The sequence below is a fragment of the Teleopsis dalmanni genome, chromosome 2 (assembly GCF_002237135.1).
Source record: "Teleopsis dalmanni isolate 2A chromosome 2, ASM223713v2, whole genome shotgun sequence".
Taxonomy (NCBI): domain Eukaryota; kingdom Metazoa; phylum Arthropoda; class Insecta; order Diptera; family Diopsidae; genus Teleopsis; species Teleopsis dalmanni.
In genome coordinates, this window is record NC_051847.1 from 4725045 (window position 1) to 4751209 (window position 26165).

A 26165-nucleotide genomic window follows, 5' to 3' on the forward strand; every position below is an offset into this window, starting at 1 on the left:
GTAAATAAGTATAAAAATCATTTTTTTAAATCACAAAATCATTTACTATATATCAGATTAGTAGTTTAGTATATAATGAAGAGTAAAATTTTAAATATTTAAGTCATAACGTAGATAACACAAAATACTTTAACAATTTGATTATACAACCCTACATGATATATGTAAAAATTAGTAATAATAAATTAAAACTTTTCGTATTATAAATACCTGAGCTGCTTTGAAAAGTCGCATTGTTATCAAATATATACAAAATGCAACTTTGCAAATGCAACGGATTTAAATAGATTACTTTTTTTTTTAAACTAGATGTTTCAAATAACTGTTACATCTTTAAAAAAATAAATTAGCGTCTATTTCATTAAAATTTGATTATATTTGTATTTTGATAGCCTTAAGCAAGAATATGCAAATACAAATGATGCTAATCCAACTCGACGATTTTTTGAAAATGCAAATATTTCTGCTAGTATAAGTAGACTCGACGAAGCTCTAATTCACAGTTTTCGTACTGCATTACAAACTATATCAATAAGAGATACCAGGAATCCTAACAGGGCAATGTAAACTAAAATACCACCTTACAAGACTGGGCATACTTGCATACTTACAAGACTGGATGCAAACTGTAAATTCTGTGAAGAGAATGAAGAGTCGGCCACACATATGTTGTTGGAATGCCCTGCGCTAATGCACACACAGAATAGTCTCCTGAAAATGTATGTTCTTACGGAAGAGACAATAAAACTCTGTAAAGTAAGTTCTATAGTACTTTTTATTGACGCCATATCCCCTAACAATAATAATAATAATAATGATAATACAAACTATGTCATCTGGTTATAATATAAATATTGAAATATTTCATCCTTATAATGTACTGTGCACTGTGCGTCGGTGTGAAGTTCTGTTTAGACAAATACTGATATTTATAGTATTTTTGCATTACCTTCTATTTTATTTATCTATTTATTTTTTATTCATTTGAAGTTTTTATTAAAATATCTGTTGTTTATAAGTCAGTTCAAATGGAATATATCTCGGTACCATTGATTTGGTGCAGTATGTACTGATACTAGAATTTATTAACACTGGTTAATTTATAAAAATATATAAAAGTGATTTCCTGAATATTGGATTCCTCATAGATTTCTTTTTATGCACTAAAATTTTCCAAAGGAGTTGAATGTTTCTCACTTTCATATAAATCTTCTTCTAATTTTTATTAATTTCCACAAGAGGCGTACGTAGATCTTCATTCTGAAGTTTAGTTCATTCATCAAGTTTTCACTATTTCATAAAAATATTTGCACTGAGTTTTGTTAAAACATGTACTTTTTTATATACATAAAATTTGAAACAAATATTAATTTCTGTTTAGTTTTCATTTATTCTCTCCACTTTGAGATATAAACCATTGACAAAACTTAATAGAAGATTGGATAAATCCCACTTTAATTCCTTCGGCGTTTCATTGCATAAACTAAATTTAAAATTTTTTATCAAGTACGCAAGTCCAATAGAAGTTTGCATTTTCCCAAATCGTAAACCAATACAATTTCTTGGACCTTCTCCAAAAGGAAGCCAGGAACATGCAGGACGTTTACGTATTTCCTCATCAGAAAAACGTTCAGGTATAAATTTGTGCGGTTCTGGATAAATGTCAGGATCATAATGTATAGCATATATAGGGATTATAATTTTTGTATCAACTTCAATGTCATATTTTGAGTCAGCCATGGTATAGTGTGCATTCGATCTACGTCTTAGGTGTGGTAAAATGGGATATTTACGTAAAGTCTCTGCAATTAGAATTTGTAATTAATAACTATTATTCACACATCTTAATAAATAACTTACCATACATAACTTGTTTAACATATTTAAGTTCATTTATGAATTCATAAGTAAATTCATTGTTATGTCGCTTCAATACTTCAGAGATTTCAGTTCTCATTTTTTCTTGGATGTCCTGATGTTGTGCCAATTCGTAAAGGGCAAATGCCATTGTTGTTGAAGATGTTTCGTAACCGGCAACAAAGAATACAAATGACTGTGCAATTATCTCATTCAGGGTTATACCATTTTCTTGTGAATTTTTCATTTCAATTAATAAATGCATAAAATCATTTCTTTCAATTTTATTTTTTTCACGATACTCCACTGTTTCTTTTACAATGCGTGTATAAAATTTTTCTAGATCCGTATGTGTTTGTCGCATATGCAGTTTATGTGCTAAGGATGGGAAGGCCTCGATGAAGCCATCAATCAATTTGCCATGATGGTGATCAATAAATGAACGTTTGCCATATACACAAAATTCAGCATTGGGATTGCAGAGACTATTGCATTCCAAACCGAATGCACACGTACCAATGACATCTGCTGTGAAACGTCCAACAATATCTGTGATTTCTAAGATACCATCCTTTGCAGTTAGACAATTTTCTTCAAATACTTTTACGAGCGTTGCACCTACACTAACAACGGTCGGAAACATAAACTTCATCTTTCCTGAGGTGAAAGTGGGGGTTAATTTATGTCGCAATGGACGCCATTTATGCCCATCTAGTCGAAATAAGTGTCCGGAGAGTATGTCAACATCTTCATTATTAAACATACCGCGATCGTCAAATTTATCGAAATCTTTGATTAAAATATTTTTAATGAAATTGAGGTCCAATGCAATAATAGTGGGTCTCATTAAGAAATAGAAACCCACATATGGGCTTGTGCCTTTATATTTTGCGTAGATGGGATTTAAAATTTCTACCAAGTGCTTTGTTTTCCGCCATTCCTTTAAATTACCCAGCGGGAAATGTGGTGTCTCGTGTGGTATTTTGCGGCGTTTCCAATAGCTAAGCGTGTGTTTAATATAAAAGTATAGTAAAGAAATTATGATTCCTATTAATGCTATATATACTTCCATCGTGTGCGTGTAAACGGGTCGAAGATTACTGGAGCACTGAATCTAATTAAATTTTTAAACTTGCTCATAGTCTTATACAATTTAATTTTTGCCTAAACAAATAGTTCTTATTTGCTTATAGAAGATAAGAATTATACTTGTTTGCCGTTCAAAAGAGCACACTCTACTCTACACCTACTAATCTATTTTTTTTTATTTCTGAAACTAAGAGTTTCACTTTTCATGTAAATAAAGAATCCATGCATAAAAAAATAAGGCAGTTTGGTAGTACGTTTTTTAATAGTTTAGTATAGCTGCTTTCCTTTCATAATTAATTAAATAAAATAATAAACCATTTACTCGTCACATGCATGTACTGTATAAACACTTATATATAAATAGTAAATAGAGAATCTAATTCGAAATGTTCATATCAGATTGTATTTTTAGAGAATTTAAAGATCTCATTTTATGGTTAGCGAATAATGTAAATATTCTACCCATATCTACTTAATCGCATCTACCATATCACTGTTCTTATTTGGAATGTCTCATTAATATAATGTATTCAGACATCCTCGGTACGTTGGTAAATTGATAAAATTTTATGTACATACATACATATATAAAGACCTCATTTAAAGTTTAGGGAATAATGCAAATTTTCTACTCATATCTACTTATTCGTAGCTCTCATATCAGTGTTCTTATTTATGAAAATCTGAATAAAATAGAAATTATAGGTCTTAAAAAGCCATTGATGGAATGCCTCACTAATCTAATGTAATCTAATCTAATCTATACATATTAGTCCCATTTTTATGATATCACTCAAAAGGTGTTCCATACAGATTTTAACCTTCACTAGATTGTTTATAGTTCCTAAGCCAGCAATATAATAACTATTCCTCAAAAAGTGTAAGAAAATAATTTGATTTTTATAGTTGGTCATTAAACCCCTTATTTGTTTTATATACAGTTTTTTATTACATGGCAAATACTATGAGTAAACCCTATTTTTGCGGTGATAATGACCTTCAATATTATTTGTTTACAGCGTAGAGAGTACAAAGTATCATATATGATGTAATGATCTCACATATTTATAAAATACCCGTTTATAACCACACATAATCATATATAAATGTATTTATGTAATGTAAACATTAACTTAATTTTAGCATTTTAGGTATTATCTGTCTGACAGCAGCTAGAAATTTTTTTTTATATAACGTAACGCTCAGCTCATTTGAGAACTTTGCAATTCTTTTAGGTTTTGTTTATAAAAACAGTTTAAGGTACATACATACGATTATAATGTATTTTAAAAATATATATGTAAAGCAGTTATGACAGCGTTTTTGGCATTTTATTAGGTATGTTAAGTTCTTGCAAGATTTTGTCTAATTTAATAAAGATAGATAAAGATCGTCCTGTATATTATTCTGTAAGTAAATGATATAGAAAATATAGTTTTATATTAAAACATATTGTATATATTGTATGTATCTATTTGATATGATTACAATTACTTACTGAAATTTAGACACTGAGAGGTTTTTCTCTGTGCTATGTATTGATCATATAATTTCCTATATATTTACTTCTATTAACTAAATTATATTAAATTGATCATATTGTTTTTATAAAGTAGTAAGTAATTCTAACTGTTCAGATTGGCAAAATTTGTGCATACACTCTCACTTTTTCAGTAAAAATGCAGATATTTATTAGCTTAAAAAATTCGAAAATAATACGTATTTACATCTAGTGTAACCGCCTAGTGAAGACAATATACAATTAATATAATTTTTACTTAGCGATTATACAAAAATTTAAATTTACAAAATTAAATTCCAAAATTCTGGAAATAAATAAATATTTAATTTTAGATAAAATAATAGGTTTTCACACATACATGACTATGTATAGGTGATATTAAATACGGTGTTCCATAGCTTTAACTGACTGGTTGATTTATTAATCTACATATGTTCTCGTTTGCTCTCTAAATTTTAGACTCTTGCTTTTTATTAAGTTCCATTTGATTGAACCACTGAGTACAAATACTGAGAGGTTAAAATATTTCAAACAAACTTGAACGAACACCATCTCTCTCTGGATTTTCTCACATACCATGGAGTCTTACACGAACTCTTATCTAAATTTCAATCGAAAAGCTCAACAAAAATAAATTTTGTGTGCTTCAATTCATTGTTTTTTTGAGATGAATTTTAAATTTTTGTGCATATAAACTTTGCTAAAATTACTTTACTTTCAAATAGTACACATTTGGTTTTGGGTCTCTTAAGAGTTATTACTAAAATGCCGGTGTTCAGCTTTTTATTATACGTTATTGTCGGTTTGGTGACATATTTGCTCTTTTTATTGAAAAAGCGCTTAAGTTATTGGCAGTCACGAGGCATTCCTTGTGAAGAGCCAAATTGGTTCCTAGGTAATATAACTGGCATACAAACTTCGCGCTGTTTTGCTGATATATGGATAAGTTACTATAAAAAGTTTAAAGGTACTGGACCATTCGCTGGATTCTATTGGTTTCAGAAACCTGCCGTTTTTGTTTTGGATACGAAACTGGCAAAAAATATATTAATTAAAGACTTTAATAAATTTGTGGATCGTGGTTTTTATTCAAATCCTAAAGATGATCCACTTACTGGAGAAATTTTTTTATTAGAAGGACACAAATGGCGCGTTATGCGCAATAAGTTATCACCCACTTTCACTTCAGGAAAAATGAAATTTATGTTTCCAACGGTAATTGAAGTGGGTAAAGAGTTTATAAATGTTTTTGAAGACATGGTGAAGCAGAGTTCCCTTATTGAAGTGAAAGATGTGCTGGCACGGTTTACTGTTGATGTTATAGGAACCTGCGCATTCGGTATTAACTGCTGCAGTTTACGTGACCCAAAAGCAGAGTTTTTGGCAATGGGCAGAAAATCATTGGTTGAGTTTCGTCATGGTCCCCTCGGTGTGGCATTTCTGAATAGTTTTCCAAACTTAGCACGCAAACTACATATGAAGCAGACATTACCAGATGTGGAAGAGTTCTTTTTACGAATTGTACGCGAGACCGTAGAGCATAGAGAGAAGAATAACATAAGACGCAACGATTTTATGGATATGTTAATAGAACTGAAAAATAATAAATTAATGAAATCCGAAGATGGTGAAATGTTAATAAACTTGACTTTAGAAGAAGTCGCTGCGCAGGCATTCGTGTTCCTAATTGCTGGTTTCGAAACATCATCAACAACAATGGGCTTCGCACTTTACGAGCTAGCACAACATGAGGACATACAGCAAATGGCCAGAGAGGAAGTATTAGCAATTTTAGAGAAACACAACCAAAAGCTCACTTATGATTGCATGAGGGAAATGAAATATTTAGATCAAATTATATCTGGTAACTAATTTTTTTATACATATTAACAGAGATATTAATAGAGATATATTTTCTTTTCATAGAAACATTACGTCTCTATACTGTTTTACCGGTTTTAAATCGCGACTGTGTGGAAGACTATGAAGTACCCGGTAACCCGAAATATGTTATTAAAAAAGGTATGCCCATACTTATACCTGCTGGAGCCATACATCGTGATGCTGATTATTATCCAAATCCTGATATATTTGATCCTGAAAATTTTTCTACCGAGAAAGTGCAACAACGTGACAGCATCGAATATTTACCATTTGGAGAGGGTCCGCGTAATTGCATTGGCATGCGGTTTGGACAAATGCAAACACGTATAGGTTTGTCTCTGCTGCTAAAAAATTTTAAGTTCACAGTTTGTCCAGAGACGCAAATTCCATTGAAATTCGATAAGAAGAGTTATTTGATAAATTCTGAGAGTGGAATTTACTTACAGGTTGAACACATTTAGTTCAGCTCAAACTAATTATTGTAGTGTGATGTAGTCATTATATTTCTTTTCTATTTGTGGTATTCGTAGCTATTAAAAATGTCTATATATATATTAGACATAATATTATAAACATATTTATAATATTTCGATTGTGATACATTTTTTAAACTAAACGACAACTTTAACTCGTTCTGTAAGAAGCTTTAGATTTTTTCATGGAAACAATAAAATTTATAAAAAACACAATGTTTTAATATTTTTAATTAAACTAAAAATCAAAACAAGTTTCTTTAAACTATTTATTTATATTGTAAACTGAAAACAGATTTTATTAAATTAAAATAATAATCTTAATTGATTCATTAAATAAGTTTAGTGTTTCACGAATTATTTAATAAAAATGCTTGTGTTTCGGGAAGAGGGGTAAACCTAGCTAATAAAACAATTATTTACTAAGTAAAGAATATACGAGCCTCAGATAGGAAGATAGGTGGTGTTTAATACAATAATGTAATAATAATGAAGAATATATTTGGAAACACTAATCAACAATACTGTGTACAGTACTCTATTTTTTGCATATTATATGTATATCATTGAAGATCTATAAATTGTTATCTATGTAGGTACGGACAATTATTTATGTTAATATGCATGCCCGGACCTTATGAAAAATGTTTAACTTTGGGGAAGTAAATGGAGTATAATGCCACATTGTTTGTCGCATGATTTATTTTGAGATGTAGACATGTAAGACATTGTAGTGCTTGCTTTAACTGATACTTACCATCTATAAAATTTTATATATTAAACTTCATCTTTACTCTCGGAATTGAAGCTTCAATATCGATGAAATGACTTAAAACATAGTTATTGTAGTTTCAGAACTAGCAATTTTTGCTTTGGACCCAAAGCCTGTAAAAAATATTTTAACCAAAGACTATTAAATTTGTGGATCGTAGTTTTTATTCAAATCCTATAGTTGATCCACTTACTGGAGAAATTTTGTTTTTAGAAGTGGCGTATGCGTAAGAAATTATCATCCATTTTCACTTTTGGGATAAAATGAAAGCAATGTTTTCAAATGAAGTTAGGAGTTGACATAGAGTTTGTCAATGTTTCTGAAGATATGGTAAAACAGAGTTCAGTAATTAAAGTATAAGACATGCTGGCACGTTTTAATGTTGATGTTATAGGAACCTGCTGTAATTCTTTTCAAATTTGGTTTTTAGCCACTAACCCATTGAAAAACAATTTAGTGGTGTCTTGGTATTCTCTATATGATAGCTATGCATGTTGATGAGAGTAGGACAATGAGCCGCCGCCAAATTATACCCAAAAAAAAAATGTCTATTTAATAACATAGTAACTATCAAAAGCTCTACCAAAAAAAAAAAAACTCTAAAGTGTGATATTTATAATTGCAACTGGAGCTCTTAACACCGAGCTGATAACTCCACTGAATAAATATATGTTTAAAAAAAAGTGAAAATATTTTATCTGCATTTTCTATCTGATAAGCGTTTGTAAAAATTTAAAAACTATGATATATTCTAAATTGAATTAAGCAATTTATTAATTGGGATACAAGTGCCACAAGATATTATATTAGTCGTATGTACTGCAATACATAATTGGTTGTAGTAGGTACATCCATGCAGCCTTGGCAAACATTGTATTTTCACCTTGACCAGTGTAATAATCAGTGTAATCTTATCAACAATGTATATTGGCTTATCGAAAGATGTATTACATTTTTTTCACTTTGAGGTTATACTTGTGTCAAATTTCGCTTTATCGGAACTGCCTACAATCTTAATTCGAAATATTTTTATCAAATTTTTTCAATTTTCAATTTGATTCCATTTTTGGCGTTCAATAAGAAATTATCATTAACCAACTCATAAGGTATTTTGGTTTCTTCAGCAACGGAAAATTTGAAATATTTCAATAGTAAAGCAAGTCCAATGGCGGCTTGCATTTTGCCAAACCGCAATCCGATGCAGTTGCGAGGACCTTCACCAAATGGCAGCCAAGTACAAGCAGGACGTTTTAGTATTTCATCTGCTGTAAATCTTCCAGGATTGAATATTTCAGGCTCCGGATAGTATTCGGGATCGTAATGTATGGCAATTGAAGGAATTATGATTAAACGATCAGCTTCAATGCAAAACTTGGGGTTTGAAGTTTGGTAATTAGTAGTTGAACGTCGTGTTACGTGTGGTAAGACGGGGTGCATACGTAGGGTTTCTGTAAAAAATAATACATTGATTTATGTTATTATGATATGATTATTATTATGTACATTTACCACAAATCACTTGATGTAAATATTCCATATCTTTCATACACTGGTAGGTAAATTCATTTTTATGTTTATCAAATACTTCTTTAATTTCATTTCTTAAATTGGCTTGTATGTCCTGATGTTGAGCTAACTCGTACAGCGCAAAACCCATTGTTGTTGAAGACGTTTCAAATCCAGCTATGAAAAATACAAATGCTTGTGCAGCTACTTCTTCCACAGTTAAACCACCTATCTCCACACCATTGTCATCCTTAAGTGACTCAGTGTTTTTCAATTCAATTAACATGTCCATAAAATCATTTCTTTTGATATTATTTTGTTCGCGCTGAGCTATAGTCTCCTTCACAATGCGCATGTAAAAGTTATGCACGTCTTGATTGATAACACGCATTCTTAGTTTCCGAGCTGCATTCGGAAAATTATGTATAAAAGCATCAACAATATCGCTGTGTCGTGGATCAGTAAAGAATCGTTTGCCCATAACGCAAAACTCCGCAGTTGGATCTCTTAAACTATTGCATTCCAAACCGAATGCACAACTACCTATCACATCTGCAGTATAGCGTCCCAAGAGATCGGTTATTTCGAGTATATTGCCATCATGGGCAATCTTCTCATTCATCACTTGTGCCAATTCCTCACCAACTTTAACGACCGTAGAAAACATATGTCTCATTTTACCAGAAGTAAACGTTGGTGTCATTTTATGGCGTAATTGACGCCATTTCTCACCTTCTAAGAAGAATAAATTACCCGTTAATGGATCGTCGCGTTCATTATGATATACACCACGATTGGCAAAATTGTTAAAGTCCTTAACTAAGATGTTCTTCACCAGTTCAACATCCAATACAAGTATGGCTTTTGAGAAATAGAAATGAAATCCCGCAAATGGTCCACTACCTTTAAATTGTTTGTACCACTCCATAAAAATTTGAGAAATATGCTTTTTATCTGGCCATTCCTGCATGTTACCCACAATTATTGCTGGTTTGTTGTGAGGTATGCCAAGTCTACGCCAGTGACCGACATCGTGCCGCAACCATAAATATAACAGCGAAAACACAATAACAACGAGCGCTAGTAGAACCTCCATCACGTACAAAGCCCGGACGTGGAATGAGTAATATAGTGCGAAAACTTTTTTTAAATAATTAAAAAAGTAAAGATAAGAATTAAGTGAAGAGAAGTATTTTGTGCTTTTATTCACAATAGAAAACTGCTTATGAAATTATACTCGAAATATTGAAATATTGTCGCCAAAAAGAGTGAGCTTTGCAAGACAGTCTTCAAAAAAATCAACTGAGAAAAGTTTACTCGAAGCTCAAAATCATTTTTGCTGTTGTTTTGAAAGAGATAAAAACTCTTAGTCTTTACTGAAGTTCATAGTATTTTATTCGGAGAGTTTTATAATATTCTATGGCAACACAATATTAGGCTCAAGAACTGAGCTAGCCAATAATTACTAAGTCTTTGTTAAATCAATCAACTGGATTCTCATCCCAACGTAATGAAAAGTGATATTGTATTTTTATTTAATTAAAAGGATAAAAATAATTGATAGATTAAAATCTATCATAATAAAAGCCTTAAAAATTATGTCATGTTTTTTTTATCTTTTTTTTAATGATTCACACCGTAAAAATTTTACTATCGAGTTTTCTAATCCTTAAATGTCAAATTATGTTCTGGTTATTAGTCATACAGAGAACAAAAAGAACAAAATGCAGTACTTTAAGTGAGTACTACTAATAGAACTTTCAAACTGTCGTAACGATAAATCGAAATAACACTATTTTTAAAAATAGATGGGAAAAATATTATTTCGATTTATTATAATAAAGTGAATAAGTTTTATTGTTCTAACCAAGTAGATCAGATCCAAACCATTAGGGTTTTTTTGAATGTGTCCAAAGAAAAGTTTAAATTAGATTGCATTTGGATTATAAAAAATTCTGTGTTTATTATGATTTGATTGAAATAAGAGTTGTATTACTTTTTTTCAATCTATTTCATAATAAATGTCATTTATTTGAATATACATATGTTATATAATATTTCATTTTATGTTTAAATGAAATGCGAAACAAAATTTAAAATATTTTTCAATTTTTTCTGATACCAACAAATTCTTTTTTATTTTATCTTTTATCTTATTTTATCTTTATCTTTTATTTTTTTATTTCTTTTTATTTTACATCGATAAGAAAAGTAATATATCGGTGTAAGCATTTACGAAAACTTTCATCCCTAATTAGAAATTACATCAAATTAGATCTCAAGTCATCATCTACTCGAATAATCAAATACATTTCAGAGTAAAACGAAGGAGAATATAATCAGCAATCGTAATATTTTCTAGATCCTGACATATGTCCAGACTATTCGAATTTAAATAATTCAATAGGTCTTTCGTCTTTACCGATGAATAGTCAGATAAGATGTCAAAAAAAAACTTTGCTAAAGAAATTTTTTTGGACGTCAAAGCCTCTTGATTTTCATAAGTTCTGCTGTGGGGATTATGAAGAAGGCACAGTTTCTCTACGTGAGTTCGTATATACCAATGACCAGAAATAAGTGTAGTAGGTCTTGCAGTATTCACACGATCCCAATGATGTGTGTTGAGTTCCCAAGATCTAGTTTTATTATACGTGAGTGATGTTAACCGGGAAGTGGTGCACGACTTAAGTTCCTTCATTACGCGTGAGTATGCTTATATATATTTTGTGTGTGCCTATACAGGGTCAGCATACATCACTGATTTAGAAACTGAATAGGGACCCGATATAGTGACAAAATTAATTTTTTCTATTTACGTAATGTCATAACAATGTTATGTTATTTAAATGTAATATATGTTTGAGTATTTATTCTCACAGCACATATGCCACTATTTTCAATATCCTTTATTCTGCTGCGGCAAATCATCCATTAAACATCCTGTTATTTGATTATTTGGGGGGTCAGTCAATTATACTTTAATAAAGCCATCAAACATACTTTTTGGACTCTATATGTTATATGTGAAACTCTTCTACTTTTTGCAAATCTTTTTAAGTATAAGAATTTAAAATATACTTTCTTAGTGAAATGATTTTTGAGTTTACTGAAGCAGTTGAATATAAAACGTTAGTTCTATCTTTGCAGTACTAGAAGTCCATTTCTATACTCATACGCAGTCGTTAAGGTAACGATAATCTTATAATTTGTTGTATTTTGTTCGTTGGCTAACGTTCAACAAGTTAGATGTTCGCTTCGAACAGATAAAAGGAAATATTATTTTAAACAAATAATTTTGGACCTTTCCTATTATTTTTAGACCAACACAGAAAAACTAAAAGCTTAATTGAGAGATAAAAGTTTTAATAATAAACAAATATTTTGGGGGTTCTTATATTATGTGACAATTTGGGTTTGCATGCAGTCGAGTTAGAAAATTGGAGAAGAATAGTTAAATTTACTTAAAAAATATTAGAATAGAAATTTCAGAATTTATAAGAACTTCGTGCAAAAATGTTAATAGTGTCATATGTTTTGTATTTAATTATAACGCTACTTACCGTTCTCGGTTTTTGGCTGAAAAAGCATTTTAGTTACTTCGAGTCCCGGCGAATACCTTGTGAAAAACCTAACATATTTCTTGGTAATCTTGGCGGTGTACAAACGACTCGATCCTTTCAAGAAATATGGATGAATTACTACAAGAAGTTCAAGGACACTGGACCTTTTGCCGGTTTCTATTGGTTTCAACGCCCTGGTGTATTTCTTTTAGATATGGAACTTATTAAAAATGTGCTGATTAAAGATTTTAACAATTTTACTAACCGTGGTTTTTATACTAACAAAAAGGACGATCCATTAACTGGTATATTATTCTTGTTAGAGGGACATAGTTGGAAATTTATGCGTACCAAAATTTCCCCTACATTTACATCCGGTAAAATGAAATTTATGTTTCCAACGGTCATTAGTGTAGGGCAAGAATTTGTAAAAGTCTTTGGAGAAATGTTACAGCAACAGGCAGTGATAGAGGTCAAGGAGTTATTGGCACGCTTTACCATTGATGTTATAGGCAATTGTGGTTTCGGTATTGATTGCTGCAGTTTGAGAGATCCGAAAGCGGAGTTTTTAATAATGGGTAGAAAGTCACTAGTGGAGTTTCGTTATGGCAGAATTGGATCAGCTTTTAATAGTGCATTTCCTAATTTAGCACGAAAATTTCATATGAAAATAACGCCTGCTTATATTGAGGAATTTTTCATGCGTACTGTACGAGAGACAGTGGAATATCGGGAGAAGCACAATATCAGAAGAAATGACTTTATGGATCTCTTGCTTGATTTGAAAAATAATAAACTAGTAAAGTCTGAAAATGATGATGAGCTCAGAAATTTGACATTTGATGAACTCGTTGCACAAATATTTCTGTTCTTTGTGGCTGGTTTTGAAACTTCGTCTACAACAATGGGATTTGCACTCTATGAATTAGCTAAGCATGAAGAAATACAAGAACGTGTTCGAAAAGAAATCTCAGATGTACTTGACAATTACAAACAGGAGTTAACATATGAGGCTATAAAGGATATGACATTTTTAAATCAAGTCATATTGGGTAAGTACTCTTAAAAATAGTTTGAAAATAGAAATTTGGACTTACTTTTTTTAATATATGTAGAAACTTTGCGTCTTTATACTGTCATACCAGTGCTTAATCGACAGTGTTTAAATGATTACGTTGTGCCTGGGCATCCAAATTATGTTATTAAAAAGGATATGCTTGTTTATATACCAGCTGGCGCAATACATCGTGATCCAAAATATTATCCAAATCCTGATGTATTTAATCCCGACAATTTTACACCAGAGAAAGTCAAGGAAAGGGAGAGTGTACATTATTTAGCATTTGGTGATGGTCCAAGAAATTGTGTGGGTATGCGTTTTGGTCAAATGCAAACTCGTATTGGTTTAGCATTACTTCTAAAGAATTTCAGATTTTCAGTTTGTTCAGAAACACAAATCCCACTTAAATATAGTAAAAAGCATTTTCTTTTGGCTACCGAGAGCGGTATTTACCTCAAAGCTGAAAGAGTTTAGTCTTAGATTTATATTAACGTAGGTTAAGTTAGAAATTAAGTTCATTAATATTAATAAAAAAATAAACTGATATAAGCAATATCTTTAAAACAAAGTTTAATTTTAAGTACATAAGCACTGAAGTTATCTCTGTTTTGTTTACTAATTTTAGGTGCAATTATCAATAAAGTAATTTTAAACATATTCTAAGCAATGCCCTGATCAAATATCTTACAATCTAAGGCAAAATATTGATAAGAGAGTCTAGTGTGTTCAGTAGTAATATAATGATTAAAATAATACGAGAGATTACGAAGTTCAGATCTATTCCGTAGAATATCTTAAAGGCGCGTGAAGTACAATAAATGCGTGAGATAGATCGATAACAATAAATGCATATGCGTTTCATTTCTGTATTATTTGTATACTAGTTGTAATTTAAAAGGCTTTTACCTATGTAATACCTTTTACCATAGATAATGGCTTTAGAGTTTTAAAAATTGATTTTAGCAATCAAACATTATAATCTGTTTAAAGACTTAGCTCTTTTTATTTAACATTAAATACTTTTATTTAGAAGTTATAATTAATATGTTAATAACTATAGGTTAATTATTTAATGGAGGTTAGTAGTAATGTCACAGAGAAATTTGAAATCACGCAAGCAACTCTTTGTGACCCTGTATGGTCTAATGCCAAGCTTAATATTTACACACAAAATTTCTTTCACAACAAACTTTCTTCTACATATATTGTTGCTTTTCGATTTTCACAAAAAAACTTTCAAAAAAACTTTCTAATGCTTTTATTTGGAGTACAAAGCTCTGTTGAGTTCTATTTCGAAAAGCTTACTTAGAGCTTATATTAATAGTTGCAAAAGTATCCCTAAAATATGACAAAATATTTTATATTGTTTTATAGAGCCATTGAGAACAATACACGAATATAATGGGTATTACTTAATTAGGGAGAATGGAGCTAATAAATTACCTGCACTCCCATACCAAATGATATTTCATAGATTTAATGACAGTCCATCTCTCAAGACGAGACGGTTCATTTAAATATTTTAGTGAGTCTTTGCAATAGCGCGGTTTTCAGATATTCCAAAAAACTTATTATAGACTACCTCAATGCTTTCTTTAATTAATATATTAGTGATATTGGATAGGTATTTAAAGAAGGAAGACCCTAAAGTAGTACCGCCACTCGCATGTGCTGGGCAGTGACGGAGTGAATGAGTGGGATTTGCTTTTTGTTCTTCTGTGGTACTGCTATTCCGATAGTCGTTGAAGGGAGATAAACAATCTTTGTATAGTGTTTCGTCAGCGTGGTTATAGTATTGGACAATAAAGGAGAAGTAATACTGTAAAGCTGTGCTGCTCTTTTTTGCTTACAGGTGTGTCATGTCTTACCATAGCTTTTGACAAATGCGGGCAGTTATTTTTAAATACTCTGTATATATAAGTCACTTCATTCGTTGATTCTTTTCTCGGGATGTCTCTAAAATTGCGGTATATATATTCCATAAAATCTATTTCTACATGGCACCATATTCTTATCTTTCCACAAACTCTTTCGTTATAACAAAATCTTGTTTATCTGCCATATCAACAGGTACTTCTACTGAACTATCTAAGGCGCTCTAATTTGGTGTATCTAAAGTTTCGATTTTCTATCTCATCAATGCAGTGAATCTATCTATTTGTTTGCTATCTGTTTGTTGTAAGAGGACAAAGACTTTTTCAAGATCTTGCCTTCATATATTGGTCGCTGCACAATGTCACTATTTTAAAATTTCCATAACTTGTTGTCGATTCGTAGGCAAGGGGAAGTCTGATAAGAGTTATTGTACAAGTGGCATGATATTGAGCTTAAAAGAATTCAAATGTGCAAAGTGCGTTTTGATCAATATTTGATTGTCATATCGGTGCATCTTATGAAATGTTAAGTAGCGTTCTGTTGTATTCAAATTAATCCAAATCTCTGATAAACTATTTACACTAATAAAGCAGAATAACTGGAAATTCGCAATAAAGCATGAGGCTTTAAAATAATTTGGGTATAGTACCTCGATATCGGCATGTAGATTATAGACACTGTTATGAAACAAACAAATTTGCTATGTCACTGATATAGCTCGAACCACTTTAGTTGCCACTAAATTGATTAGTTTGATTATTATACAAGTTTATAACGATGATTTTGCCTTTTATTATTTATGATTATATTTGTTACTTGAACTGGTATTCATACAACCATGGGTACTCGATGATTAAGAAGTTTGAAATTCAATACATTTTTCACATAAAAGTTATATTGTTGAAACAATCATAAAACAAATTATTTCATATACTTTTAATATTTAATATATTTAAAGATTAGGAATGAATCCTTATTATAATAAATTCGAATAAATTATTATCTTGTTAAGCAATGGAAACAACCAATAATTTGTTTTTATTTTATTTTATTTTATATTTTTTTAATTAGGTTATAAACAATATGTAAAAATAATAAAAAAAGTTGATTCATAGTAATCTCTCTCATTAGTAAAATATTGTTAACACTTGCATGCATTTTACACTCACACATACCTTAATCTGAATTTAAATTTTTTCCACCATCAAATGAATTCCATTTTTTGCATTTAAAACTAGTGGTTCCACATCCAGTATATATGGAATCTGGGTTTCTTTAGCAACCGTGAATTTAAAGTTCTTAATTAAATATGTGAGCCCAATGCAGGCTTGCATTTTACCGAAGCGTAAGCCAATGCAATTGCGTGGGCCCTCACCAAAAGGTAACCAAGTACACGATGGTCGGCTCTTTATTTCCTCAGCTGAAAAACGTTCAGGTTTGAATTTTTCAGGTTCGGGATAAAATTCTGGGTCATGATGTATTGCTAGCGAGGGAATTACGATCAATGTTCCCTCCTCAATATAATATTTCGGATCGGAGGTTTCGTAGTGTGAACGAGCTTTACGTATTAAATGAGCGCCAACGGGATGCAAACGTAGAGTTTCTAAATTAACAATAATTAATATTACATCATTTTATATTTTGATTGCCTTACCATCGATAACTTGCTCTAAATAGTGCATATCCTTCATGCATTCATACGTGAACTCATTGTTGTGCTTCTTAATGGTTTCATTTATTTCTCTTCTCAGTTTGTCTTGTATGTCCTGATTTTGTGCTAATTCGTAAAGTGCGAATCCCATCGTTGTGGATGAAGTTTCAAATCCCGCAACGAAGAACACAAATGATTGGGCGGCTACATCATTCTCAGTTAATCCCGTAATAATTTTTCCATTTTCATCCCGGGTTGGTTTTCTGTTTTTCAGATCAATCAACATGTCCATGAAGTCATTGCGTTTAATGTTATTTTTTTCTCTGTACCCAACAGTATCTTTTACAATACGCATATAAAAGTCACTAATGTCCTGTGGTATGATACGCATGCGTAACATGCGTGCAATATCTGGAAAAGTATGCATTAGACCTTCAACAACTTTATTGTGCCTTGATTCTGTGAAAACACGTCTGCCTATTTTCACAAACTCTGCGTTTGGATTACGGAGGCTGTTGCATTCTATACCGAATGCGCAAACTCCAATGACATCAGCAGTAAATCGCCCTAAAAATTCATTGACCTCAAGTACTTGTGGTGCTGATATTGTTTTTTCGGAAATAACTGCTTCAAGCTCAGATCCAATGTTACTGACTATTGAGAACATGTTTTTCATTTTGCCTGAGGTAAATGTTGGTGTCAGTTTGTGGCGCAATTGACGCCATTTGTCGCCATCGGTGTCAAACAAGTTACCGGTTAAAGGATCGTCGCGATCATTGTGAAAAAGTCCACGTTCATCGAAATTATTGAAATCTTTGATCAAAATGCGCTTTACGAGATCAATATCAGTTATTACTGCAGATTTTGTCATCAGTAAATAAAATCCAGCAAATGGACCAGTATTTTTATATTGTTTATATGTATCTGCAAATATTTCTGCTATGTGCTTAGTTTTACGCCATTCATTCATATTTCCGACTAAAAATTCTGGCTTATCATGTGGCAAGCCACGCCTCTTCCAATAACCGAGCAAGTAATTTATGTAAAACACAAATAGTGTGCCAGCACCTAAAAGTAATACGATAAACACCTCCATCTCCGACGCTTTCAGAATCAGTATTAAGATTTTTTTAATCTTACACTGCTTTAAATAGAATTCGACAGCTTCAGTCTCTTTAAATACCGGTATATGTTTTAAGAGATAATATTATATCAAAATTTAAAATTGTAGAAATTAGTGTTGTGCTCTTTTTTCTGCAAAATAAACAGTCGACCTAAACAATGACTGTATATGGTTTGAGATACCGGTGTGTTAGGTTTAAGGTTGTTAGGAAGCACTATTTATTAAGTGGTTTTTGCTATAGAGAAGATTTATTTTAAAAAAACGGATTTCTTCACTAATATTAGAATATATCAACCATTGCAAAACTACTAAGCTCACTTTAAAACTTTCAGAATATATATCAGTTCGGAATGGATTTTATAGGTTAAAGTATATTGCAATTGAGTTTAAAGTAAGTTAACTAAATAGAGTTGAAAGATCTTATTGTCTATTACTGCCCGTCTGTTTCTTATAATATCATTACGATATCAAAATATGAATAAATAATTATTGTTAATGTAATATGTGTTTCAGTTAGAGTTATCTTAAGTCGGTTTGAACCGATCATAAACGTGATATTATATCTAGTTTTGCTGGCGAAACAAAACGTGGAAACAAACTACAGCAGTCTGTCTAATTACTTATTTGGGTTCAAATTTGTTGAACCGATATAAATTGTTAATTACTATATTATTAAAGAGAAAAGTTAAAAAGTCGATAAAGTTTTTATTACGTTGCCGATAGTTTGATCCATTTTTCACTCACAACAGCTTGTAATATATGGGATCATTAGCACTATTCCTCAATTAAATAAAAAACACTCGAAACAACAAAAAAATGGAATTATGAATATTTATTAAATAGTTCCATAAATAATTATTGAGTTACGAATATCCGAGAATTGTTGGATATGAATTTGATTTGTGATATAAATTTATTCAAAATTTGCTGCTTCTACAAAATTTGCTATATTGTTCCAGTGTTTTACTTGTTTTGTTTGTCGCAAGCCGATTTTTTCAGTTCCCCCTTTCGTAAATAGTCTCTCTTTATTTCTAATAATATATAATTAATAATCGAAGTTGAAAATTAAGATAAAATTAAAAACTTTAACTTTTGAGATCTCAAATAATTTTTTTTTTGTTATCTTTAAATTCTTTTGGAAAAATGTCGTAAGAAACAGGAATCGAAAAGTTTTTGAAAGCTGGTCGAAATTTTTGCGGCACGTTTATCTAAAAGTGTTTATAGAACCAGTTTTATATGAAAGATACTATAAAATACTTAATAATAAAGCATATAGAAAGCAACAGTTTTCTACATTTTGTTGTCGATAAATGGGAACCCCTTATGTGATTCGGTTTAGAATAGTTTACAATAGAATAGGTTTAGAACAAATTACGTCCATATCTTTTTACGTCGACTCCAGTTAATAATTTTCATTAACGTTTTTACTTGAAATTTTTTGGAATCTGAAATTATTCCACATAATGCTGAAATATTTAAATATAAAAAAAGTTTCTTACGAAATATGTCTTCTGTGTAATGGATGTTGACTTCTTTTTGGATGGTCAAAATTGAGAGCAAGTAAAGATAACTATCTGTCTTGGGATCAGATTTGTTGCTGCAACTAAAATATGGAACACTTTAGAATCAAGAATGTTTCTTTTGTTAAAAGTTAAATGATAGTCTAACTGGGGTTAGCACAACAGAGTACCTCTGTCGCTGTGCATAATACTTCCCATATAAATACCTATAACGTAGTAAAACTTTATCAGAACGTTTTTATTACAGAATATGGTTTTATAACCAATATTGTATAGATATAAATGACTACAAAATGTAAGAGATGTATATGTAGGGTATGTATAAAATACAATTGACCAACTTTTAAGCATATATGTATATTAAATTTCTCTTAAGCTCTGAGATACTGAACTTGCAAACATTATGGAAATGAGTTATTTAATTACATAGTATTTGTATAATAAAGTTCATTAGATTTGAAGAAATTGCCAGTCATGCTGATTTAGTAAAAATATTAGTATGAGTATTATTTCATACATTGCTGACGTTATCTTTAGAAAACATTCTGCAAAGTGAAAGAGAAATAATAAAAAAAAATATTAGATTAATACACTCCCACCAGCTGATAAAAACTATAGATAAAATTTTAGTGAGAGTGATTCTGTATCTATTTGTTTTATTTAAGCTCTGTGTTTTTATTTTATAATTACATATTTTTTATATACAAACACAATTTAATTGAAATTACGAGCTACTCTTGACCTAGGTTTATGGGTACTTACATGTTATTACGAGTATATATATTTATATATTTTTTATTTTTGTTTTTATTTTACAAATAGTTTTAATTGAATAATCATAAATTAAGCATATAAATAATTGCTAATTATAAATATTTAATAGTAGATAATTGAGGAAATATTATAAAGTTGTAATATCAGTAAATATTTCATTATTTCGTTATCAGATGATAATTATCACATCGCAGTCATACCGTAAAAGTATTAATTTGTTTATATTTTGTTCGTAGGGGCTTTGCTTACTGCTGATTAGTTATGACTTATCAGCGAATTATTGTGCTTTTGTCGACAACTAATTTCTCTTCCTCTTACCTCAAGAATATCTCAAAGTTTTCAATTGTTGTCAAAAGCTTTATTATTTTATTTGTTCATACATTTAAAAATATATATGTAAACAAATAAGATTTGTTTAAATGATTTAGCAAAAATTTGTGGTTTGTGTGAATTTCAAAGATACAAAAAAGTTTTGTTTTGGTTCTACACATTATTATTGTAAACAAATCACAGATTTGGCTCTGATTGAAAGCTATAATTAATATGGAAATATGTATGCGTGTATGCCTATGTATGTAGGTGATTTATTTATATATTTATTGAATATTTATATTGTGTGTAAAACAACAAAATTTATTTTTTTTTTAATATTATCAATCCATTTTATTCTCAATTATTAATTCAAAAATATTCAAGATAAACAAATTCATATCTGAAATGCTGTGTTCATTATTCAACTAAACATTATTGAACAATTCGTTGTGATGACACGACAAACGTTGAAAAACTAGCTTCAACCTCAAATATTACATATAAAAATGACTAATATTACATCAGCATAATAGACTAAGTAACTTCAGCTTACCAGATTATGTATGATGTGTTCATGGCCAAAAAAGTTAATTAAAGTGGTTTGTAGTTAAAAACTTTTTAAATCAAACAGAATAAAAATAAATTTATTTAAATTTTTTGTTCACTTTCAAATAAAAAGTATATATAATATAGCGATTTGAAATTAATTTTTGCGTTGCATAGTGTATTATTCATCGCTACTCACTTAAGTAGTAAAATATGTAATATTAATTTATAAGGGAAATTTGATAGTAAATGGATTAGTTTTGATGGATGACAATGTTTACTTATATATTATCATTAAACAAAAAAATATTTTTATTAGATTAGAATATATAAAATGTTTATAAATAAATTTCATTATCTAAAAAATTTCTTACTCACATTTTTTTATTTGTTATTTTTAATACATATATTTATAATAATTAGTCTATATTACATACGTAGAAAAATAATTTGAATTATAATTATTTTTAACTTCTATAAAAAAAATAAATTTATAATAAATAAATGGAAATGTCAATGAATCTTTTCCACATTTAAATAAATTCCATTTTCAGCATTCATAACAAAACTTTTCGTAATAAGTTTATATGGTATTTGAGTTTCTGGAGCAACTGTGAATTTAAAATTTCGCAACAAATTGACCAAACCAATACTAACTTGCATTTGTCCAAAACGCATGCCGATGCAATTACGGGGTCCCTCGCCGAAAGGCAACCAACTGCATACGTGACGATTTTGTATTTCTTCAGGAGTAAAGCGTTCTGGTTTGAATATTTCAGGTTCCGGATAAATATCTGGATCATAGTGTATACCAGTGACTGGTATAAGAATAAATGTGCCCTTATCTAAGTAGTAATGTGGATCGTCCGTTTCATAGCGTTCAAGAGTTTTACGTACAATTTGTGATACTACCGGATGCATACGAAGTGTTTCTATAAATATGTTTTCGTATTATTAAAAAAAAAGTACTATAACTGATTTATGAAAATATTTACCACTTATGACTTGATCAAGATAATGCATGTCTTTCATACATTCGTAACTAAATATTCCATTGTGTCGGGTTATAACCTCATTTATTTCTTGTCTTAGTTTGTTTTGTATATCTTGATGTTGTGCCAGTTCATATAATGCAAAACCCATTGTAGTTGATGACGTCTCGAAGCCAGCTATAAAGAATACAAATGCTTGTGCTGCAACTTCTTCAATACTAAGGCAATCGTCATCATTTGGATTATTTTTCATCTCAATCAACATATCCATGAAATCGTTTCTTTTCACATTGTTTTTCTCACGATAATCAATAGTTTCTCTGACAACACGCATGTAAAATTCATGGACTTCATCATTAATAACACGCATGTGCAAACGGCGCGCCATGTTTGGAAAAGAGTTTATGAGTCCATCAACTAAAACATTATGTCTTGATTTCGTTAAGAAGGATTTGCCAATGCGTACGAATTCTGCTTTACCATCCTGTAAACTGTTGCATTCTAAACCGAAGGCGCATGTACCAATGACGTCAGCTGTGAAGCGTGCCAAAAAATCAGTAATTTCTAACACTTGCCGTTTATCGTGGATTTTCTCTTCAATGACATGTGTAAGCCGTTCACCCACTTCAGCTACTATGTTGTACATAATTTTCATTTTGCCAGAGGTGAAAGTGGGTGTCAATTTATTACGAAGACGTCGCCAGTTCGTGCCATCCATGAAGAATAAATTACCTGTTAGTGGATCATCGCGCTCGTTGTGGAACAAACCTCGTTCATTAAAATTGTTGAAATCTTTTATCAAAATTTGCTTCATTAAATCGAGGTCCAGTATCACAGCACTTCTTCTAAATAGAAAGTAGAAACCAGCAAATGGACCAGTGCCTTTGAATTGCCTGTAGGTTTCACTGAAAAGTTGCGAAATGTGTTTTTCTCCTTTCATCCATTGTTTCATATTTCCCCAAAATAAAGTGGGTGTGTTATGTGGTATACTACGTTTCCTCCAATAGTCCAATAGATAATTAAAATAAATTATCACAAGCGCCACTGCGCCAAACGCTAATAATAACAACACCACCATTCCGTTCGAAAGATAATTGCGATATGAGCGCCTAGCTCTACGCGAGTATTTCTGAACGCTCTTAAGGTGTACTCATTTTAGGTTCTCTCGCTTAAAGCAATTTTATAGGCACACCCGAAAGTAGATGTGTTCTTATGTTATTTTATTATACTTGCGATACACCAAATTATTGGGTAGTGTAGGTTCAAGTAGCCTTACACACTTGTGACCGCTTGTTTACAAAATAATAAAGTATTTATCTCAAGTATTGATTGTTTATATGTACGATTAAATACGATTAAATAAATAAATATGTTATTTTCACAGATGATTTTGTGTCAGTTTAATTCTTAAAAATTGGATAATACTAATATTATAACTAGGAGCAGAGATTCGTTGATTCCGGCCATTCAATCTACCAACGAATTGTGAACAATGTTTAAGAAGCTATTCAACAATTTATTTGAATTATTATATTCTTGCAGTTCTGTTAATCTCGGCAAAAATATATTATTGTTTCAAAATATATCAAAATAAATACTCATTATTTTTTTTTTGTAATAATGATTTGCATATTAATTTTATACAAATATTTTTACTTTTAAATTAACTATTATAGTAATACAATTATACTTTAGTTAAACGTCAGTTAAAGAAATGTTTTATTTAAAATATAATTATATTTAATATATATTTAAATCTTAACAGCAATTATTTTTAAAAACCTTTTCACCAAAACTTGCTGAACCATAATAATTAGTCACTTCCGACTAAATTTTTTCAACTTTTAAATAAATGCCATTCTGAGGGCTTAATAAGAAATTTGACTTGACAAGATCAAAAGGAATTTTGGTTTGCTCGCAAACACTAAATCTGAAATTTCTTATCAAATAAGTCAGGCCAATGCAGGTTTGCATTTTACCAAAACGTAGACCAACACAATTTCTTGGACCTTCACCGAACGGCAGGTATGAGCAGTGTGGCCGCTTTTGTTGTTCCTCTTCCGAAAATCGTTCTGGATCAAATTTGTTTGGTTCTGGATATATATCGGCATCATGGTGAATAGCATAAACGGGTATGATCACATTAGTACCTTTTTCTATAACATAATTCGGTTCCGAAGTTGTGTAATCGGCTTTGGCTGAACGCACTAATTGTGATAGGACTGGATGTTTACGTAAAGTTTCTGTAATTCAGAATTAAACAAATTTCAAATATTTAATTTAGATTTAATTAATATATTTTACCTGCAATAACTTTTTCTACATATTTTAATTCTTGCATGCACTCATAACTGAACTCGTTGTTGTGTTTCTTGAGAACTTGATTTATCTCGGCTCTCATTTTATCTTGCACTTGTTGCGCCTGTGCTAACTCATAGAGAGCAAAACCCATAGTTGTAGAAGAGGTTTCAAATCCAGCTAAGAAGAACACAAATGCTTGAGCCGCAAGTTCCTCAAATGTTATTGGATTTTCTGCGCTGTTCTTCATTTCGATTAGCATATCCATGAAGTCTTGTCTTTTTATATTATGTTTCTCTCGATATTCAACTGTTTCTTTTACAATACGCATATAAAATGCTTCTATTTCAGGATGTATAGAGGCCATACGTAAATTTCGTGCCAACTTTGGAAAACTGTGTAAAAATGTGTCTACAAATCTGTTATGACGTCTGTCAACAAATGCACGTCTACCCATAACAACGAATTCTGCATTTGGATTGCGCAAACTATTACACTCAAGCCCGAAGGCACAAGTGCCAATCACATCGGCAGTGAAGCGACCCAATAGGTCCGTTATCTCTAATACACCACTGTTAGTAGAAGCCACCTTCTCGCTAAATACATTAACAAACTCGTCGCCGATTTTTGTCACAGTTGGGAACATGAACTTCATCTTTCCAGAAGTGAAGGTAGGCGATATTTTATGACGCAAAGGGCGCCATTTTTCACCGTTTATTTGAAACAAATTTCCACTTAATGGATCATCACGTTCATTGAAAAATATGCCACGTTCATCAAACTTGTCAAAGTCCTTGATGAGCACATTTTTTACCAGTTCTAGATCTAGCACCAGTACGCTTGGCTTGACCAAAAAATAAAATCCAGCAAATGGACGATTATTACCTTTGTATTTGTTATAAACTGGCGTTAGTAATTCTGTGATGTGTTTGGTTTTAGCGAAGCCAACCATATTGCCCTGTGGAAAAGATGGTTCATCATGTGGTATCCCGCGTCGTTTCCAGTATGATAGTAAATATTTTATATAATATACCAATAAAGAGGCTAATATTAAAAGAAGTGTAAGAACTATATTCATTCTGACTGTGTTTTCCTCTTCGCGCAACAAATAATACTGAACACACTGCTCAATCTAATGTTGTATATAAACTCTGTTGCCGTGAGCAGAACTAAGCATTCTCAATCGTCGATAAAATATGTTTGTATGTTGATTATCTGCTGAAATTAACTTGTCGACTAAAGTTAGATGACGTGGAGAGTACAAAAATTGGTTCGGACTATTGTCTCTTACGAAATGCCATTTGCTTGTTTCGAAATTATTTTAACTCTATTCATTGCTTTAGTTAGGGCT

General features: G+C 30.8%; 7 protein-coding genes across 8 annotated transcripts; 2 read left to right on the forward strand and 5 right to left on the reverse strand.

Annotated features, from left to right (window-relative positions):
- Nucleotides 1–826: 826 nt before the first annotated feature.
- Nucleotides 827–2947, reverse strand: LOC119684311 (probable cytochrome P450 6a23). The gene is made up of 2 exons (XM_038098325.1): nt 1861–2947; nt 827–1802 (listed from the first exon to the last, which is right to left on the reverse strand). The coding sequence occupies exons 1-2, from the start codon at nt 2927–2929 to the stop codon at nt 1378–1380; spliced, it is 1494 nt and encodes a 497-aa protein (XP_037954253.1). The 5' UTR covers nt 2930–2947; the 3' UTR covers nt 827–1377.
- A 2286-nt stretch (nt 2948–5233) lies between these two features.
- LOC119681832 (cytochrome P450 6a9-like) lies at nt 5234–7010 on the forward strand. The gene is made up of 2 exons (XM_038095123.1): nt 5234–6332; nt 6395–7010. The coding sequence occupies exons 1-2, from the start codon at nt 5234–5236 to the stop codon at nt 6811–6813; spliced, it is 1518 nt and encodes a 505-aa protein (XP_037951051.1). The 3' UTR covers nt 6814–7010.
- Nucleotides 7011–8344: 1334 nt separating this feature from the next.
- Nucleotides 8345–10232, reverse strand: LOC119679137 (probable cytochrome P450 6a17). Its single transcript, XM_038091328.1, has 2 exons — nt 9107–10232; nt 8345–9045 (listed from the first exon to the last, which is right to left on the reverse strand). The coding sequence occupies exons 1-2, from the start codon at nt 10197–10199 to the stop codon at nt 8630–8632; spliced, it is 1509 nt and encodes a 502-aa protein (XP_037947256.1). The 5' UTR covers nt 10200–10232; the 3' UTR covers nt 8345–8629.
- A 1036-nt stretch (nt 10233–11268) lies between these two features.
- Nucleotides 11269–14214, forward strand: LOC119679138 (cytochrome P450 6a9-like). 2 transcript variants are annotated; one of them, XM_038091330.1, is made up of 3 exons: nt 11269–11806; nt 12689–13715; nt 13779–14214. In XM_038091330.1, exons 2-3 carry the CDS (start codon nt 12794–12796, stop codon nt 14195–14197), a joined length of 1341 nt encoding a protein of 446 aa, XP_037947258.1. In that variant the 5' UTR covers nt 11269–11806; nt 12689–12793; the 3' UTR covers nt 14198–14214. The 2 variants fall into 2 exon arrangements, with proteins under 2 accessions (XP_037947258.1, XP_037947257.1); XM_038091329.1 differs by lacking the exon at nt 11269–11806 and having other exon boundaries at nt 12542–13715.
- A 2447-nt stretch (nt 14215–16661) lies between these two features.
- Nucleotides 16662–18353, reverse strand: LOC119679139 (probable cytochrome P450 6a23). The gene is made up of 2 exons (XM_038091331.1): nt 17253–18353; nt 16662–17201 (listed from the first exon to the last, which is right to left on the reverse strand). The coding sequence occupies exons 1-2, from the start codon at nt 18343–18345 to the stop codon at nt 16786–16788; spliced, it is 1509 nt and encodes a 502-aa protein (XP_037947259.1). The 5' UTR covers nt 18346–18353; the 3' UTR covers nt 16662–16785.
- Nucleotides 18354–22001: 3648 nt separating this feature from the next.
- Nucleotides 22002–23607, reverse strand: LOC119679140 (probable cytochrome P450 6a17). The gene is made up of 2 exons (XM_038091332.1): nt 22520–23607; nt 22002–22456 (listed from the first exon to the last, which is right to left on the reverse strand). The coding sequence occupies exons 1-2, from the start codon at nt 23592–23594 to the stop codon at nt 22038–22040; spliced, it is 1494 nt and encodes a 497-aa protein (XP_037947260.1). The 5' UTR covers nt 23595–23607; the 3' UTR covers nt 22002–22037.
- A 651-nt stretch (nt 23608–24258) lies between these two features.
- Nucleotides 24259–26110, reverse strand: LOC119679141 (probable cytochrome P450 6a23). The gene is made up of 2 exons (XM_038091333.1): nt 24821–26110; nt 24259–24759 (listed from the first exon to the last, which is right to left on the reverse strand). Exons 1-2 carry the CDS (start codon nt 25890–25892, stop codon nt 24344–24346), a joined length of 1488 nt encoding a protein of 495 aa, XP_037947261.1. The 5' UTR covers nt 25893–26110; the 3' UTR covers nt 24259–24343.
- Nucleotides 26111–26165: the final 55 nt, after the last annotated feature.

What these genes read in the sequence shown, in the direction of transcription:
- LOC119684311 (XM_038098325.1), bottom strand. Translation starts at nt 2,929, where the DNA reads ATGGAAGTATATATAGCATTAATAGGAATCATAATTTCTTTACTATAC. An exon ending in TGTTAAACAAGTTATGTATG is followed by an intron (nt 1,803 to 1,860) that starts GTAAGTTATTTA and finishes TTCTAATTGCAG; the next exon opens with AGACTTTACGTAAATATCCC.
- LOC119681832 (XM_038095123.1), top strand. Translation starts at nt 5,234, where the DNA reads ATGCCGGTGTTCAGCTTTTTATTATACGTTATTGTCGGTTTGGTGACA. An exon ending in TTTAGATCAAATTATATCTG is followed by an intron (nt 6,333 to 6,394) that starts GTAACTAATTTT and finishes TTCTTTTCATAG; the next exon opens with AAACATTACGTCTCTATACT.
- LOC119679137 (XM_038091328.1), bottom strand. Translation starts at nt 10,199, where the DNA reads ATGGAGGTTCTACTAGCGCTCGTTGTTATTGTGTTTTCGCTGTTATAT. An exon ending in TTTACATCAAGTGATTTGTG is followed by an intron (nt 9,046 to 9,106) that starts GTAAATGTACAT and finishes TATTTTTTACAG; the next exon opens with AAACCCTACGTATGCACCCC.
- LOC119679138 (XM_038091329.1), top strand. Translation starts at nt 12,617, where the DNA reads ATGTTAATAGTGTCATATGTTTTGTATTTAATTATAACGCTACTTACC. An exon ending in TTTAAATCAAGTCATATTGG is followed by an intron (nt 13,716 to 13,778) that starts GTAAGTACTCTT and finishes TAATATATGTAG; the next exon opens with AAACTTTGCGTCTTTATACT.
- LOC119679139 (XM_038091331.1), bottom strand. Translation starts at nt 18,345, where the DNA reads ATGGAGGTGTTTATCGTATTACTTTTAGGTGCTGGCACACTATTTGTG. An exon ending in TTTAGAGCAAGTTATCGATG is followed by an intron (nt 17,202 to 17,252) that starts GTAAGGCAATCA and finishes TTGTTAATTTAG; the next exon opens with AAACTCTACGTTTGCATCCC.
- LOC119679140 (XM_038091332.1), bottom strand. Translation starts at nt 23,594, where the DNA reads ATGGTGGTGTTGTTATTATTAGCGTTTGGCGCAGTGGCGCTTGTGATA. An exon ending in TCTTGATCAAGTCATAAGTG is followed by an intron (nt 22,457 to 22,519) that starts GTAAATATTTTC and finishes ACATATTTATAG; the next exon opens with AAACACTTCGTATGCATCCG.
- LOC119679141 (XM_038091333.1), bottom strand. Translation starts at nt 25,892, where the DNA reads ATGAATATAGTTCTTACACTTCTTTTAATATTAGCCTCTTTATTGGTA. An exon ending in TGTAGAAAAAGTTATTGCAG is followed by an intron (nt 24,760 to 24,820) that starts GTAAAATATATT and finishes TCTGAATTACAG; the next exon opens with AAACTTTACGTAAACATCCA.